Here is a 17,253-nt window from a genome sequence, read left to right on the forward strand (position 1 = left end):
TATAACTAACTATAAGCTTTATCAAAGAGGAAGGTTTTGAGCCTAGACTTAAAAGTAGAGAAGGTGTCTGCTTCCTGAATCTGGATGATGCTTAACTGTTCTTATTTCACACATTTTGCGTTGAAACTGTGCAAAGAGAAGCAGATGGGACAGAATCAGCAATTACATGTGATTTTCCATGTTTATCACAAGTCATGGCTGTAGTCGAGTTAAACCTTTAGCTGTGTGTTTTCATGACCTTGCTGTTTGCATCACTTTATAGTTTCTGCTCAGCTCAATGCTGAGCTTTTATTACATCTTTGGGTTGAGCTGCTGTGTTTGCTGAATACATCCACAGTTACATGACTCATATTTCTCTGGAAGAGACAGTTTGCAACGGGCAATTGTGTAAGACTGCATACTTGGATAATGAGGTTGATAAGTATGTTATCAACATGTTTAATCAGCCATCAGCAAACACAGGAGTGAGGGAGCAGAAGAAGAGTAAGTGGGTGGCATTTGATTGGAGTAGAAAGTCAGTCTAAACTGATAAACGCACGTTCATAAAGATCACTTTGGTAAGTGGAAATTTGTTCTTTTTGACTCTATAGTTGACAGTTGAGAGATTTTCTTATTTTTGTAAATGGTAATAATTACACCAATGTTAATTTGAATTTTGGGATGTTTGAAGGCATCATTTTAAAGTTTGAGTTGTTTTTAAATTCAGTCATTTTTGGCTAAAATTTCAACTTAAAACTCAAATACATATTCTGCATACATTAGTACATTATTTATCCCAAAGCTGAGGTGGAATAGATGAAAGAAAATGAAAAAGGCAATTTCACTATTAGTACAAGTACCTCAAAACTTTATTTTAGGTCAGTACACGGATCCTGGTGCTTGGTTATTTTTCTAACAAAGATAGTCAGTTTACAACAATGTTTTTGAAGAGTTTCCTACTTTCATACATCTACATTTAGTCATTTGGCACTTTGGCACTTTTATCCAGTGACTTACAGGTGAGGTACAAGGCAACAAAAATCTTCGTCCAGGAGAAAACATCAAAGCAAAGTGATATGAGAAAAATGTTTTTCTTCATGAGATGCAGGTGGAAGAAAAAACAGATAAAAAAAAGATTTAAGAAAACATGAAGGTGTGGAAGAGTTGTGTTTTTAGCATTTTTGTGAATATTGCAGTGAGGCTGCTGACTGTGCAGAGTTTGGTAGCTCGTTTTACCATTTGCTTTTGTGTGGTGATGGGACCAACCGACGCCGTTCGTTGGCCGACCACAATGGGTGGGAGGGATTGTAGTTTTGCATGAAGGAGCTCATGTAGGCAGGTGCTGTTGAGTTGACCGCTCTGTAGGTGACACGAAGGCAGTGCATGATTGGATTTAGTTGCAGTTAAGGGACAGTTTCAAACATGATGTGACAATGTGAACACTGATGAGACCTTTCACTTTTGTAAAAGCTTATGTACATACACTGATCAGGCATAACATTATGACCACCTGTGCTATTCAATGTAATCCATTACAGCAGCTCTGCCATGCGTTCTACTTTTACAAGGTTATAATTTCTCAGTTTTTAGGTCAAAACTGTCAGAAAATTATAATTCTACTATGTGTTTATTATTGAAGTCAAAGTGAGTAGTGGAGTCATGTCGGAGTGCATTATAAGAAAAGGTGGTTCTAATGTCTACATTAATTTTAAACAAAGTTGGCCGGGGCAGGGTGGCTCAACTGGTAGAGAATCGAGTTGGGATGCAGGCTGCAGGATGGAATCCCACCCCACCAGGTTTGGCCCCGCCCAGCCACCAAGGGTCACCTTGGTGGCGGTCATGAGCCCGGGTCATGAGCGTTTTGGCAGGTAGGGCAGGTAGGGCAAACTCATGCCAAATCAAGGTGCGGAACACATTCCGCTGTGGTGAGCCCTGAAGGGACAAGCAGAAGCTGTCAGCCAGTTTAATAAGCATCTTTGTTCAGATAGAACAGTGAACCAGTGCTCTGTGCAGTATGTCTGTGGGCATTAATATTAGAGGACCTGGTGGTTTACAGATCATCTGTAGTAGTGCAGGCTTGTGCCCCAGCCAACAAAAACAATGGCGATGAATCACTCCACATGAACAAAATAAGTTGACAGTACAGAGGGAAGTCTGAGTGTTCTGACATCACTACTGAAATCACAACTGAAAAACACAACAGTTTTAACGTCTTTCAACATTTTTTTCACTGTTTTAAGCTTTTGTTCATAGGGTGCCTCTTAAGTCAGCTCTAACATTTAACATTTTCTGGTTGTATCTAGAGACAATGACCACATTGGACATTTTAGACACTCTGGATGACTTGGGAGAAGAGGAATTTGAGCGCTTCCGGTGGTCCCTGCTCCAGGTTGAGTGCCCTGAAGGCCAATCTCTTAAAAGAGGCCGGCTAGATAAGGCAAACAAGTGGGACATAGTGGATCTGTTGGTGCAGACGTATGAACTTCCTGGAGCACTTGAACTGACCATAAATGTTTTAAAGACTATCCCCAGAAATGATCTGGTTCAACGGTTGTCAGTCGCAGGTTCTAGACCAAAAGGTCAGTCATGTAAAACATTATACCACATCAGTCTGAGAAAAGCATTAACCAGAATGAAATAAGTTGACTTATGGTTGTTGTATCTTGTCCTGCAGTAGACAGTTGATCTGTGAGGAAAACAGATCTGAAGAGCAAAAACTTAATCTTTACATAGTTTACATAGCTTTACATTGGTGAGGTTGGACAGTTTGCTTAGATTATTCACAGTAGATGAGTCTTTAGACCAAACATGAATATTATGTATGAATTTTAGCATTTGAAAACACTATTTTGCACAGTGAAGGAGTTTTTCTTTTAGTTAATGTCTTGTCAGTAGTTTGCTTCTCTCTGACTCGAGATCAACAACACCTTTGTGTGCTGACAGGACTGACAGGGAAGCAGGGTCACACCCATTTCTTCTTACTAGTAATGTCAGAAAAGCAGCTGAATGATTCACTACTCGACAGATGCCAGTAGTAACATGATACATGAAAAGGAATCAGACAGAAAATTCCATCTGGACCTGAACAGCAGTTGAGAGAGACTAAGCCACACTACAGAAGAAAGGCAGGTTTAGGAAGTATGTAATGATGTCCTCAACCTGCCTCAACACAGTCACACAATCAGAGTGTGTGTTCACAAATGTGATGTTTCTTACTAAAATGCACATACACAATAATGATCGAAAACTGTATTAAGTAAAACTGTAATATGGTTTTTCTCTTAGTCTCAGTTGATGCCAGTGATGCAGGAGAGAAGTCAAAGAAGAGGTTATCTTCCCTTTTTCCGATTAAGGGTCCTTTACTATCTCCCCCTTCACCTTCCCTTCGTCCAGTTTCTCCTCCTTCACCATCTCCTCCTTCAGAATCTCCTCCTTCACCATCTCCTCCTTCAGAATGTCCTCCTTCACCTTCTCTTCCTCCAGCTTCTTCTCCCCAGTCTTCTCCTCCTCCAGTTTCTGGAGGCATTTCTGGAGGCGTGGAGCTTCACCTTCCCGCTGTCAGCGGTCAGAATACAGGTAAAGCTAATGCTGATACTGGGTGTTGTGTACTTTTTATTTTTTTGTACAGGATATTGTTACTCCAATCTAGTTGAGCTACTTGTAATATTTTCAGTTGAAATATGTTAATAAGTGCTGTTAGATAACAGGAAAAACCAGAAAAAAAAGGCAGGAAGAATAAAGGCACATAGAACATGAACTTACATGAACATGCTCCAGTTTGTGGCAAGTGTTAGAGTGAAACTAATCAGGAAACTAAGGCAGCTGATTCTAGCATTATCATGTCATTCAATTATAATGAATCATTCTTTTATCAGCGCACTGTGATGGTTTAGCGAATCACCTTCTACCTACTGGAATATTTATTATGCCTAAAACATCTAGCGTTCTTAGTAAATACAATATGCTACCAGAGCATTAGTTGATGTAATTTATAGTTTACAAAGTGTTGTTAGGGAGGTGTTATGGTCTGATGGTTGGGTCACAAAACACAAAGACGGGAGTCTGTGTCTTTTTGCTATGGTGAGAGTCAGCTTTGCTACTTTAGCCATTGTTGTGTCTTTGTGTGTGTAAGAAAAGCATTTAGTTTTTTGCATAATGAAACCTCATTGTGGTGCATAATATCACCTGACCTACTGAGCCCATTAGAATGTGGAACAGGTACCTGCTGGACCATAGATATTGTTCCGATAAGTGGCGTGATGACATCCTAAGCAGGTGACTAAGGCCAAGCGTGAAATAAGATTACAGTTTTAAAATATAAATAAAAAAGACAAAGAACTTAACTAAAACACAAGTGAAGTTGATAACAAAAAAAAAACAAAACAAAAATAAAACAGAAAACAATGAGAAACAAGCCAATTTGGTTTCTCAGGCCATTTATTGAAACTGCACTAACTCATTAACTATACAATGTTGCAGATGCTACTTTCATAACAGATTTTCACTTTCTGACAAACTTGACAAAAAAATGCATTCAGTGCTTATATATCAGTTTGGGGTATTCATTAACCACAATCAAGCACTGATTAAGTACAATTAACCCCTCATCAGTGCTCCTCGAGACACAAAAAGTTTCAAATATGTTACAAGTACACAACACTTTTCTTGTTACCCTCCAGGGCTGTGCTGCCCTTTTTCAATATAGGATAATGTTCTTTGAATCTTTAACTGAGAAAAACTCAAAACAGTGACAATAATTCCAGGGGGATAAAGTCTTCATGTCTTGCCATCCTACATCCTTTGTGTAGTTTTTTAGTTAGTAGTTGATATGAACCTGGCTGTGTGCACACATCATAAGATTATGTTCAGGTAACAATACAATAATTCAACATTAGTTGTTATTAAGTTATATCAGTTGAAAAAACGATATTACTTGTAATGCCATACTGCCAATACTACTTATGATACAGTTCTTCTTGCGATATTATTATAGCTATTCTAATAACACAGGCCGTGAGCCCTCTAATATAAAGACAGAGAGCAGACAGAAAGACCAGGATCTGACAAAACACAACATCCAACATATAATGAGGATGTAGGTAGATAATAAGACCCTAAACTACCTCAGTCAGACCGAGCACTGGCCATGATACAATAAATGCTACAATATTACACACAGATAATTGTATTAGAAAAAATTACTAATGCACTGCTGTTTTAGGAAGGTATGCAGAGATATAACTGCACACACAACCTAATAAACAATTTCTACCATTTTGCACAGATGTGACAATTCAAGTATCAGAGCCACAACCAATCACATATTATCAAAACATTCTTCAATCAAACCTTCAGAAGAAATTACAAGAAGAGTGGACTGATAAAAAAAATGAACACCGTCTCGTTGATATCCACACAGAGATGTACATCCCTTCTGGGACTGATATACACATGAAGGCACAGCATGAAATTATACACATTGAAACAGCTGAAAAGGCAACAGGAACAGAAAAATTTGTGAATCCCTCAAGTATCTTCGTGGCTGAGTCTGAAATGTCCAAAACCATAAGAACAGTGCTGACAAGTGGAATTGCAGGAATTGGAAAAACATTCTTTGTGCGCCATTTTCTGTTGGACTGGGCTGAAAAAAGGACCAATGAAGATGTGGACCTCATTTTCCCCTTCACCTTCCGTCAGCTGAATCCACTGACTGGAGAAAAGTTTAGTTTGGCAAAGCTTGTTCTTGAATGTATCCCAGAAACTGCAGATATCAAAGAGGAAGCTCTTAACTACATCTTTACAACTTTACAGTCATCGGGAAACACCAACTATTACCAGAGCAAATTCAAGCTTCTGTTTGTATTTGATGGACTGGATGAGAGTCGCCTTCATCTGGACCTTAATGCTGATGACATTGGTTCTTTTGCTGTAACAGAGTCCACCACAGTAGATGTGCTGCTGAGGAAACTCATCAATGGCAAACTGCTTCCCTCTGCTCGCCTCTGGATAACCACACGACCTGCAGCAGCCAATCAGGTCCCTCGAAAGTTTGTCGACTGCATAACAGAGGTCAGAGGGTTCACAGACCCACAGAAGGAGGAGTACTTCAGGAAGAGGTTCAGAGATGAGGAGCAGGCCAGCAGAATCATCTCCCACATCAAGACATCACAAAGCCTCGACATCATGTGCCACATCCCAGTCTTCTGTTGGATCACTGCTAGATTTCTGGAGGAGGTGTTGAAAACCAGAGAGGGAGGAGAGCTGCCCAAGACCCTGACTGAGATGTACATAGAGTTTCTGGTGTTTCAGATTGATCGGACAAAAGAGAAGTACGGCCCAGAGAAGTGCAATCAGTACATGGAATCATTAGCAAAACTGGCTTTTCAGCAGCTGGAAAAAGGAAACTTGATCTTCTATGAGAAAGATCTGAAAGAGAGTGGCCTTGATGTTGGTGGAGCTTCAGTGTGTTCAGGAGTGTTCACAGAGATCTTTAAAGAAGAACATGGGAGAAAGAAAGACAAGATGTTCAGCTTTGTGCATCTGAGTGTTCAGGAGTTTCTGGCTGCTGTTTATGTGAGGATGTCACTTATCGACAACAACAAAAATGTGATTTCTTTTCCACGATTCTCACTACAAAACCTGCAAATGCTTTTATGCAAAACATCTTTAAAACAAATTCACAGGATGTCAATCAACAAGGCCTTACAAAGTCCAAATGGACACCTGGACCTGTTCCTTCGGTTCCTTCTTGGTCTTTCACTGCAGACTAATCAGGAAAAAATAAAAGGCCTTCTCAGACCAATGAGTAACTCAGAGACCAATGAGAAAACTATCCAGTACATCAAGAAGAAGATCAGTGAGAATCTATCTCCAGAGAGAAGCATCAACCTGTTCCACTGTCTGAATGAACTGAATGATCGTTCTCTAGTGGAGGAGATCCAACAGTACCTGAGTTCAGGAAGTCTCTCCCCAATTAAACTGTCTCCTACTCAGTGGTCAGCTCTGGTCTTCATCTTACTGTCATCAGAAAAAGATCTGGACGTGTTTGACTTGAAGAAATACTCTGCTTCAGAGGAGGCTCTTCTGAGGCTGCTGCCAGTGGTCAAGGCCTCCAACAAAGCTCTGTATGTGCACAGTTACCTGGACATTTGTTTCAGAAATCTTCTAATTTATTAACAATATTTAAGAGATTATACAAGATTTCTTCAATTATTGATTAGAAACTGAAACAGTTTCATCAGTATTATTGTACTTCTATAGATTAATACAAACATGCAGAATTCTTAAACACTAATGTTAAAAAAAAACAAAGGTCTGAAGTTGAACTTTTTGGCACCCATAAATTAAAATGTAGCAGTCTCTCAGGATAGCATTGTTCTAAATAAATAATATGCTGCAAACATTTATCTGCCATTAATTTTTTCATTTACTGGCTTAATGGGAAATCTACTTGCATTTAGTCCTTGGCAGGTGTTAATGTTGGACCCTGTTAATAGCAAATGCATGTTTGTGAATATTGTTGTGATCTCAGAAATGTGATTATTAACAAAAAAGTTAAATGTGCTTTTTATTCTTCAGGCTGAGTGACTGTATTTTGTCTAAGAGAAGTTTCGAAGCGCTGTCTTCGATTCTTAGCAGTCAGGCCTCAAATCTGACAGAGCTGGAACTGACTAACATCCGCCTAAAAGACTCCGGCTATGAACTGCTCTCCAGTGGACTGAAGAGTCCACAGTGCAGACTGCTGAAACTCAGGTATGTATTCATTATTTATTATACAGAAACCATATTTGCTTAATTATTCTGTAATAATTTGACATTTGCCATATTTTTTAAGACTTAATGCCTGTAAGCTGTCAGAGAGAAGCTGTGAAGCTCTGTCCTCAGTTCTTATGTCCCAGCCATCTGTTCTGAAAGAGTTGGACCTGAGTAACACTAACCTACAGTATTCAGGAGTGAAGCTGCTGTCAGCTGGACTGAAGAGTCCACACTGTACACTGATGTCACTCAGGTCAGGATTACAAAGTATGATCTGAAATTTCCAGCTCTTGGAGCTGGAGATCAATCTGTTGTGGTCTGTAACATTTCAATAAAAGTATCTGGTAAATGAGTTAATGCAAATGTAAATGTTGTACCAGAACCAATTTCGCATTACACTGTTTCTGTATTCCACTCTATGAGTCTATCCAGATCAGGTGAGAAAGGAAACCACCCTTCAGGATCTGTGGAAATAAAACCATGGCAACTGAACTTCATAACCATTTCACTACTCAGTAGCTTATTCAGTCCTGAAAAGGTTTAGCATTAACAAGGAAGAGGTTCAGTTGCCATGACAAACCCTTCAGACAATCTTTTCGGATACCCTGGAAGATGTATTTGGGTTCCCCAACTCACTTTCCTCAAGCTGAAGAAGCTACAGCACTTGGATGAGCAGTGACATATTTCGAGAAGTCCAGTTGCCACGATACAATTCCTGTATACACTCTAAATGATCTTTCTGCACTGTACACATAATTACATAGGTTTGTTGGCGTGGCTTAACCATATAGGTTATTTTTACGACTACGTTCATATTATGATTTAAAACAGCTCAGTATTAAGACTCTGTTCCTAATAAAATGCTGAGAGCATATTTACTGAATCAAACAGTGAATGAGGTTTTTACATGTAACTCATATAATTTTTTGAATCATTTTCTAGATTGACTGGCTGTAATCTAACAGAGAGAAGCATTGAAAGTCTGTCTTTAGTTGTAAGCACACAGTCCTCTATTCTGAGAGAGCTGAACCTGAGTAACAATGACCTGCAGGACTCAGGAGTTAAAATGCTGTGTGCTGGACTAGAGAGTCCCCAGTGTACACTTGAATCTCTCAGGTCAGGATTCTCATATTTTTTTCATTTATGTGCTGCTTTTCATAAAGTTTAGATTTGTATCTAAAATCTATGGGATTTTAATATATAGCGTTTACTGTGTGTATGTGTCTTTGTGTGTGTGTGTGTGTGTGTGTGTGTGTGTGTGTGTGTGTAAACGCATGTCTGCACAGTTTGTCTGACTGTCTCCTGACCAAAGAAGGCTGTGCCTCTCTGGTCTCAGCTATAAGATCCAACCCCTCCCATCTGAGAGAGCTGGATCTGAGCTACAATTATCCAGGAGATGAAGGAATGAAGCTGCTGTCCGCTGGACTGGAGGATCCACAGTGGAAGTTGGAGAGTCTCAGGTATAGACAAACAACCAGGCCTCAGATAAGTTTCTTTATCATACTGTGAAGCTTCATGCTTTGTTAGCAACACTAAACTACATTAAAGTAAATGGTACATGGTCTGTACTTATATAGTGCTCTTCTACCTTAATGGTGCCCAAAGCATGTTGCTGCTTCACTGCTTCTCATTCACCTGTTCACACACACTCTTACACACCAATGGGGGAACTGCTATGCAGCTGGCCAACGCTCACCGGGAGCAATTAAGCTGGAATTCAGTGTCATGCTCATGTGAAAGGAGGAGCTGGAGATCGAACCAACAACCCTGGGATTGATGGACAACTCCTCCACCTCCTGAGCCACCGTCTCCCTAACTAAGCCTCAACTTCTCTGCCAGATAAAGCCCAGTTTAAGAATGTCATGTTCTAGCATATTTCTCCTTCATCTCTTTAAGAAAAACGCTGAACCCCAATTTGCCTCTAGTGTGTTCTACCTGTGCTACTTGTAAGTAAATCTGGATAAAAGTATCTCGGAAATTAGTATCTGTAATTGCACATGTTCTGTAGAAGTACTTTACATAAGGTTGCCTTAGTCAATTAGGTGACTGATTAAGTCATTGACTCAGAGAAAGCAGCCATAAAGTTTTGATACTGTGTTTACCACTGATGTAAATACTGTTAACATTTGTTTTTGTTAATATATTTTCAGACTGAGTGGTTGTTATCTATCGGAGAAAAACTGCGAAGCTCTGTCTTCAGTTCTAATCTCCCAGTCCTCCAGTCTGAAAGAACTGGACCTGAGAAACAATGATCTGCAGGACTCAGGAGTGAAACTGCTCTCCACAGGACTGGAGAATCCACACTGTAAACTGGAAACTCTCAGGTCAGAAAATCACAAAAACTAATGACATGTTAGCATTTCCGAGTGATTTTAACAGAAATGTGGATCCTAGCAGCAGTTGCTAGGCTGCAGACTGCAAACATTTAGTCACATTGTGCAACAATATTTAGGAATAGTGTAAACACATCTTACATAGAATATTTATTACAAGACCATGAAACAAGCAAAGCCAGTCAGCACAAGCATTTATAACAATAAGATTTTAAACTAAGGCTTATGGTGCTGTTTCCTTAAATTATGAGGTTATGTATCTTATTGTGTCTGCATCAGTGTGTAAACTATAACGTATCACAACGTATGTGACTATATGCTGTTTCTGTACTTCTTTGCAAAGACTGGGTGGCTGTAATCTGTTTCGGAAAAGCTGTAAGGCTCTGTCCTCATTTGTCGGGTCTAAGTCCTCTGGTCTGAGAGAGCTAGACCTGAGTAACAATGACCTGGATGATTCAGGAGTGAAGCATCTCTCTGCTGGATTAAAGAATCCACACTGTAGTCTGGAAAAATTAGGGTAAGGATGAAACTAATATTGTGAACAGATAACTTTTAGATAGAAAAAGTATTAAACTTAAATAGTTGTCAACATTTTGCAGGATAAATGGGTGATTTTTACTGCTTATTTTTTCTCACACATGTTGTGGTACCATCACTCTGTACAGTATTAGATACCTGAGAATATCTTTCTTTGAGATTTTGTTTCTTTCTTATTCTTTTTTCCAACATTGCATTCCTTTTAATTATGACTTAGGGAACTTATAAATTTGAGAACATTTCAGAACCTGACTTTTTTTTAAGGTGTCTTCAGTATCACAGTAGTTCAGTGACAGTTTTTTATACTTCCAAAAGAAAACATGAAATGGAAATGGAGATGGATAATTTGGTCGATTCCATTTTCTAAAATGTCAACATTTTGCAGCCCGCAGTGTGACTTTACGAGATCTGATTCTCATAACTATGAGATAATGTCTCTAATTTCTTTTCTTAGGTGAATGCAATGCTCCACCATAGTTTTTTTGACTCAGTGAAATAGAATAGAATTAGAATTTCCAAGATTCTAAAGCATTTTGTCTCCGTCTCCAGGCTGTCAGGCTGTCTAATAACAGAGCAAGGCTGTGCTTCCCTGGCCTCAGCTCTGAGATCCAGCACCTCCCAAATGAGAGAACTGGATCTGAGCTACAATCATCCAGGAGACTCAGGAGTGAAGATGCTGTCTGCTGGACTGGAGGATCCAGAGTGGAGACTGGACACTCTCAGGTATGATCAGCTACACTTCTTCTTTGTTAGACTATTTAAGAAAACTTTGACAGCAGCCGTCATTCAGCTGTAATGCAGCCTTGTAGAAATGTGGCTACAGCAGGTTCATCAAAAGATCTAATGAAGCTGATATCCTGAATTTTTGTCATGCCAATGTAGAAGGCTTTAAGATGTTTCCATACATCCTTTCACTTTGTATAATTGTTTTCATTCTGTAAGAAAATGATGGGTGCATTTGTGTGACTATGCAATAGAACTGGAAAGGATACTAGATGACTGCATTGCATTGTTTCTTCCTTCAGGTTGGAATATGGCGGAGAGCAGAGGATGAAACCTGGTCTGAGGAAGTGTAAGTGTGCGTTCCCTTTGATTGATAAAAACAAGACAGTACTAGTAGTTTAAATCAAATGCTTGTGTGACTATAAGATTCACTAAGATGACATTTTTATTTAGTCAACAATATTAAGCAAATTTACACGTTTAGCCTAAAATTTGTCCCCACTCACCTAAACCACAAAGCAATCAACTCATTCTCATCTAAAACTGCACCACCGACGACATCTCAGTAACTGCTCTGCATTTATCAGATCACTTCTTCGTTCAGCTCACTGTCTTTCACTTTCACATACATACTCCCTCCCCAGGTCCCTCAGTCCTGAACAGTTTTCCTAACTGGTCACTGCAACCTTACTCCCAGCACACGTCCCCTCTACCCTGTCGACTTGGATAGTGTGGATAGTCTCTGTCCCTTGTCTTCCAAACCTGTTCGCCCCTCATCTCCTTATCTCTGGCTCACTACCCTGATCCATGAACAATGCACACACTCAGGACTGCTGGCAAGAACTGTTTGCAAGTCCAAGACTGTGTCTGCTCTCGCTGAATATCAAAGTCCGCTTGTGTCTTTTTCTTACAGTCTCACCAGGGCAAAAATAGTACTTAGCAACACTGCTGACACCAGGAAGCTGTTCTCCCCTTTCAATTCACTCCTATACCCCCCTCCACCTCCCCCAAAAACCTTTTCCTATCTGTCCTATCTTTCACTTGCATCTCATGAAACAGAACCATTTTTTCTCATAGCACTTTGCTTTAATGTTTTTCCTTGGTTTCCTAGATTTGTTGCTGTGTTGTAGCTCACTTGTAAGCTGTTTTGACATCACAAGTTAGACAATAAACTGCTGCTTTATTTTGTCTTGTTCTCTCAACCAGATGCTGTTGCACTCACACTGGACACCAACACAGTACACAGACTCCTCAAACTGTCCAATAGCAACAGAAAGGTGACATCGGTCGATAAGAAGCAGTCATATTCTCATCATCCAGAGAGATTTGACTCCTGGCAACAGCTGCTGTGTAGTAATGGCCTTACTGGCTGCTGTTTCTGGGAGGTTGAGTGGGAAGGAGAGGTCGACATAGCCGTGGCATACAGAGTACTAGGAAGGAAAGGAAATGGTGCTGACTGCAGGTTAGGAGGGAACAATCAGTCCTGGAGTCTATACTGCTCTCCGAAGTCTTACTCAATCTGTCACAATAACAGAAAAACAGAGCTCCGTCTGCCGTCCTCCTCTGTCTCCAACAGAGTAGCAGTGTACGTGGACTATCCTGCTGGGACTGTTTCCTTTTACAAAGTCTCCTCTGATAAACTGATCCACCTCCACACCTTCAGCACCGCATTCACTCAACCTCTATATCCCGGCTTTGGGCTGTGGTCTAGTTCCTCAGTATTTCTGTGTGAGGTGTAGGTTCCCTTCCAAACTGTGCTGCATGCTCTATGTCCATGCTGATTTTACCCAATTACCCAGTCGGTTGCAGTTAGTGCCGCTGCCGTGGTGGAAGGAACTAACATAGTTTAAACCAACAGGAATAAACAAACACATTCTTTAAATTCAATGTGACTTACAGTTCTCATGTGTGTCATTGTCTCAGACAATGATCAAATATAATCAATCTTCAAGTTGCCTGAGAGTCCTAATCTCTCCACTCTTCGTTAGTAGTAAGTAGGTCATCCAGCAAAAGTTGTTAATACATCTACACAAAGATGATTTATGTAGAGACAAAGGTTTCATTTTATTGGCATAAAACAAAGTTCTCAAAGCTCTTTCCAAAAATTTACATTTAGTCATTTAGCAGACGCTTTTATCCAAAGTGACTTACAAGTGAGGTACAAGGCAGCAAAAATCTAAGCCAAAGATCAAAATATGTTCTTTTCTGTTGTTTTGGTTTTGGATGTTTTAGGTTTGAGGAAATCATTTAGCGTTGCTACCTTGTGCTTGCTGCATAGTGTGTTGTATGGATTTGATGGTAGTTGGGTGATTCTTAGACACCTGAAATTCTTCATCAAAAGACCACATTGGAAATAAGTCTGGGACAGTACTGTTGTCCTTGAGCATCTGTAAATGTTTTGTGACACAGGCTACACAAAAAAAAGATGAACATTAATGATATTGTTACAAATACAAACACACACACACCAACATGTTGTGTTACATGAACAGTCTCCCTGACTGTTGTAACAGTAACATGACCAGAGGGTTCCGTGTGTGAACTCAACTAATCAGTTTATCACAAACCTTTCGGTTCATCCTTTGAGCTGTTTGTTCTCAAAAATCCAACTTCTCAGTTAATGTAATAGAAAGTTTTATATACAGTATTTTTTTTTTGTTATTCTTTTGGCTTATCGCATGAGGTCATGTTTTGTATGAAAAAGTGTACTGCACTACTTTGTACACAATGAGTGTCAGTTTTGTATTGTTACTGTAGATGATGTAATGTTTTGGCTGATAGAAATCAGAGTGGGTGGTTCTTGCATAATGTTTTATTTACCCTTTTTTGAGAAAGTAGCATGGATATGTATTTGGATTTCATTATCTGTATTTAGGACGGTATTTTTAGGTCTGTTTTTGTTCTCTGTGGTTTGTGGCTTCTGGCAGTGGGAACCTGCCGTAGGATTAACATCATACAAACAATCACATATAGTAATGTTTGTTTTTAAGATATATGTACAAATTGTTTTATTTCATTAGGATTTCTTTATGGTGTTAAACGTCATTATATCTCCATTTCTATCCACCATCTACCACCGATTTTACATTTTTCTCCTTATTTTCCCCATTAAGATGTAGAATCATGTTGGTATGATATAATTGATGATATAATATAATTTAATTTTTGGGTGGTTTCCCATGTGACTCTAACATGACTAACATCTGCATTCTTTGAGTTTAATGCTCTGATATGAGGCTGCATCAGTGCAGTGCAACCAAATTCTAAAACCATTCACTGTACTATAAATCAGCTCAGTAATCAGTGAATCTAATATAAGAATTCTTTGTAAAACCCATTTTAAGGCTTTTAGGACGATGTCGGTGTAGAAACTTCAAAATATAAAAGCTCTTGTGCTTGTGTCGCCATGGTGGGAATCTAAACCACACTCTGTATATATTTTAATAATAAATAAATTTTAAATACACCATGAGAGAGTCCCAGTGTGACTAATAAAATAAATGATACAATACTTCAGAGACACAACTTTGCTGTTGCATCATTTTTACCTCACCACTGTTTTGCCACACACACACACACCCAGGAGTGTCTTTGTGTAAATAGGCTGTGGTGTCTGAATATAGTTGTGAGGACACAAAAGTGTTAATAACAAAATGCCATCAGTTAGATGAAACCAGCAGTACTTTTATGACAGTTCAGTAAAAAACATGTCCTGTGTGAGAGTGGAGCCCTTCTGCTAATCTATGCTAATGAGCATTTTCTCTGCTTCTCGCTGGCTTTGAAGCTAAGTGCAGGAATGTGGACGTCTTGCATTAAGAAAAATTGGCTTGAGGCAGCTGTAAACCTCTCAGCCTGTAGATGTAATGAGCCACATTTCTCCTCAACAGCTGCAAGTGTTGCCTGATAAAAATAGCCTGCTGATGTTTAACTCACTGCTCCAATCAGGGAAATCTTTTGATGCTCGAATCTATTACATTTCCTCTTCTTAAGTCATTTGAGCAAAAACTCCTTCCTCTCTGTTCACATTCCTGCTCCCCAGATGATGCAGCTTATAAAATTTGAATGATATTTTAATGAGCACTAGCAGCAGCACTAGGAAACCAGCAGTAACACTGCAGCCACAAGTAGGTCGTGTACATTTTTTTATTCAACACGTTCTGCAGAACAGCACTTCTGACTTATTACTGTTTCCCTTCATTTTCTCATGAATGTTTAATTTGCTCTTCCCATAAAAAGCTTAACCCAGATAAAAGTTGGGTCATAAAGATCATAGTGAGCACTGGTGAGCTATCGCCCGCTCACATCAGACCACTTACAGCTTCTCTGTGCCTGTGGTAACACTGTGAAATGTTTCTGTGCAGAAGTCAAATCATTAAGTGGAATATTATATTTTGTATTCACCGTATTTTTAAAAATCTCATTTCTAAACTTTTTTATTTTGAACATTCACTATGGATAATGTCATTTTGGAAGGTGTTTGTGACTTCACTTTGTTTCACATGATCAAAGTTCTTTGCAGATCACATTATATTACAGTACAAATAGTGTGTGTTAGTGTGCATGTGGATGCAGAAACAAGGTCATGCTGCTCACTAAAAGCTCAAAGCTGGTTTGAAAGGAAGAGTTGAACAGGAACAAGCTTCCTTTCAAAGAATTTCTCTCTCACTGAACTCACAGAGAAAAAGAGAGAGATGTAAAATTCTTACAGATGTGCTTCATAAAAGCTCAGCCTGCAGCAGAAAAGTGAGAGGACGACTCTGCAGACTCAGTCGATTCAGATGGAACCAGCTTGTAGACGGATGATGTTCAGCAGAGGGAACAACAGCAAGAAGTGATGATGACACTCGGGACTGAAACAAAATGCTTCAGCAGAGGAGACGATAAACTCAAACTCTTCTTCTTTCTTTGTTTTTGGATCATACAAATTTTTCGGATAATTATCTGATGTAAAAACAATTCACTTTTAAAGAATTTTACAACAAAAACTTTATTGCGCACCACCTCTCAGAAAACCTGAGGGGAACAGCAGGGAGCTGCAGAAAATCTGCCTCATGATCTTGTTAGTTCTCTTCTGCAAGACAGGAATAAAGGCTAAAGTCCACAGACACATTCTTGTGGTGGAGACGGAAGCATTTCATAATTTTACGACCTTGAATACATCCAGGAAGAAAAGCTCCTTGGGAGATCCTCACATATCGAAAGCCCAGTCGATGGTTCTGCCTAGGGTTGTGATCCAGGACCTCACTACTCTACCCGAGGAGGAGGAGGAGGATGGTGATGCCTGAACCCGACCGAGGAGCAGAAAAGGGCTGGAAGAAAGGACACTCTAAAACAGAAATTAGTCCAGCTGAATTTCAGACCTGGATCACTGAGACCCTTCACTGATGTTGAAACATGGTGCAACAGAGTCAGGATATCCACTGAAGAAACTCTAAAGACATTTTGCGACTGACTGTCCATTACACTAATAAATGATTGTGTTTGTCAAACTGTCACTGCATGGAAATCATGGAGCACAGCGAGTTCCCAGAGGAGATCCATGATAACTTTGTGTTTTATCAGTATAATTATAGACACAAAGAAAGTTAACAAATGATGTGACAGATGGGATCATCATCTTTTCTTCATCTTTTTGTAGCTGAAAATTATTGGATGTTGGACGTGCTGGTGCTGGTTTTTGTTGATGCTTGATTTCATCCCTCCATTATCTGTAACCACTTATCCTTTTCAGGGCCATGGAGGACTGTTGGTTAGCACAGGGAGAACATGCAAAGTCCACACAGAAAGGCAGGTGGATTCCATTCGGGGACCTTCTAGCTGTGAGTCACACTAACCACTCAACCCCAGTGTTGCCCCACATTCAGCCAACTCGGGTTCCCTATTACAGAATGGACTGATAAGGACCCATAACATTTTTTCCCATGCT

The 17,253-nt window shown here is 39.6% G+C and overlaps 1 protein-coding gene across 1 annotated transcript; it reads left to right on the plus strand.

Moving 5' to 3' along the window:
- Nucleotides 1-403: 403 nt before the first annotated feature.
- Nucleotides 404-14,852, plus strand: LOC137123355 (NACHT, LRR and PYD domains-containing protein 12-like). The gene is made up of 13 exons (XM_067496949.1): nucleotides 404-557; nucleotides 2,283-2,558; nucleotides 3,265-3,555; nucleotides 5,264-7,103; nucleotides 7,558-7,731; nucleotides 7,814-7,987; nucleotides 8,677-8,850; nucleotides 9,021-9,194; nucleotides 9,885-10,058; nucleotides 10,411-10,584; nucleotides 11,154-11,327; nucleotides 11,630-11,676; nucleotides 12,534-14,852. Exons 2-13 carry the CDS (start codon nucleotides 2,288-2,290, stop codon nucleotides 13,064-13,066), a joined length of 4,200 nt encoding a protein of 1,399 aa, XP_067353050.1. The 5' UTR covers nucleotides 404-557; nucleotides 2,283-2,287; the 3' UTR covers nucleotides 13,067-14,852.
- Nucleotides 14,853-17,253: the final 2,401 nt, after the last annotated feature.

Source organism: Channa argus, chromosome 3 (assembly GCF_033026475.1).
Source record: "Channa argus isolate prfri chromosome 3, Channa argus male v1.0, whole genome shotgun sequence".
NCBI lineage: Eukaryota > Metazoa > Chordata > Actinopteri > Anabantiformes > Channidae > Channa > Channa argus.

Bases quoted from the DNA above. Each gene is read 5' to 3' on its own strand.
- LOC137123355 (XM_067496949.1), top strand. From the start codon at position 2,288: ATGACCACATTGGACATTTTAGACACTCTGGATGACTTGGGAGAAGAG. The intron at 7,104-7,557 runs GTATGTGCACAG...TTTATTCTTCAG, and splicing joins AAGGCCTCCAACAAAGCTCT to GCTGAGTGACTGTATTTTGT. The intron at 8,851-9,020 runs GTCAGGATTCTC...ATGTCTGCACAG, and splicing joins TGTACACTTGAATCTCTCAG to TTTGTCTGACTGTCTCCTGA.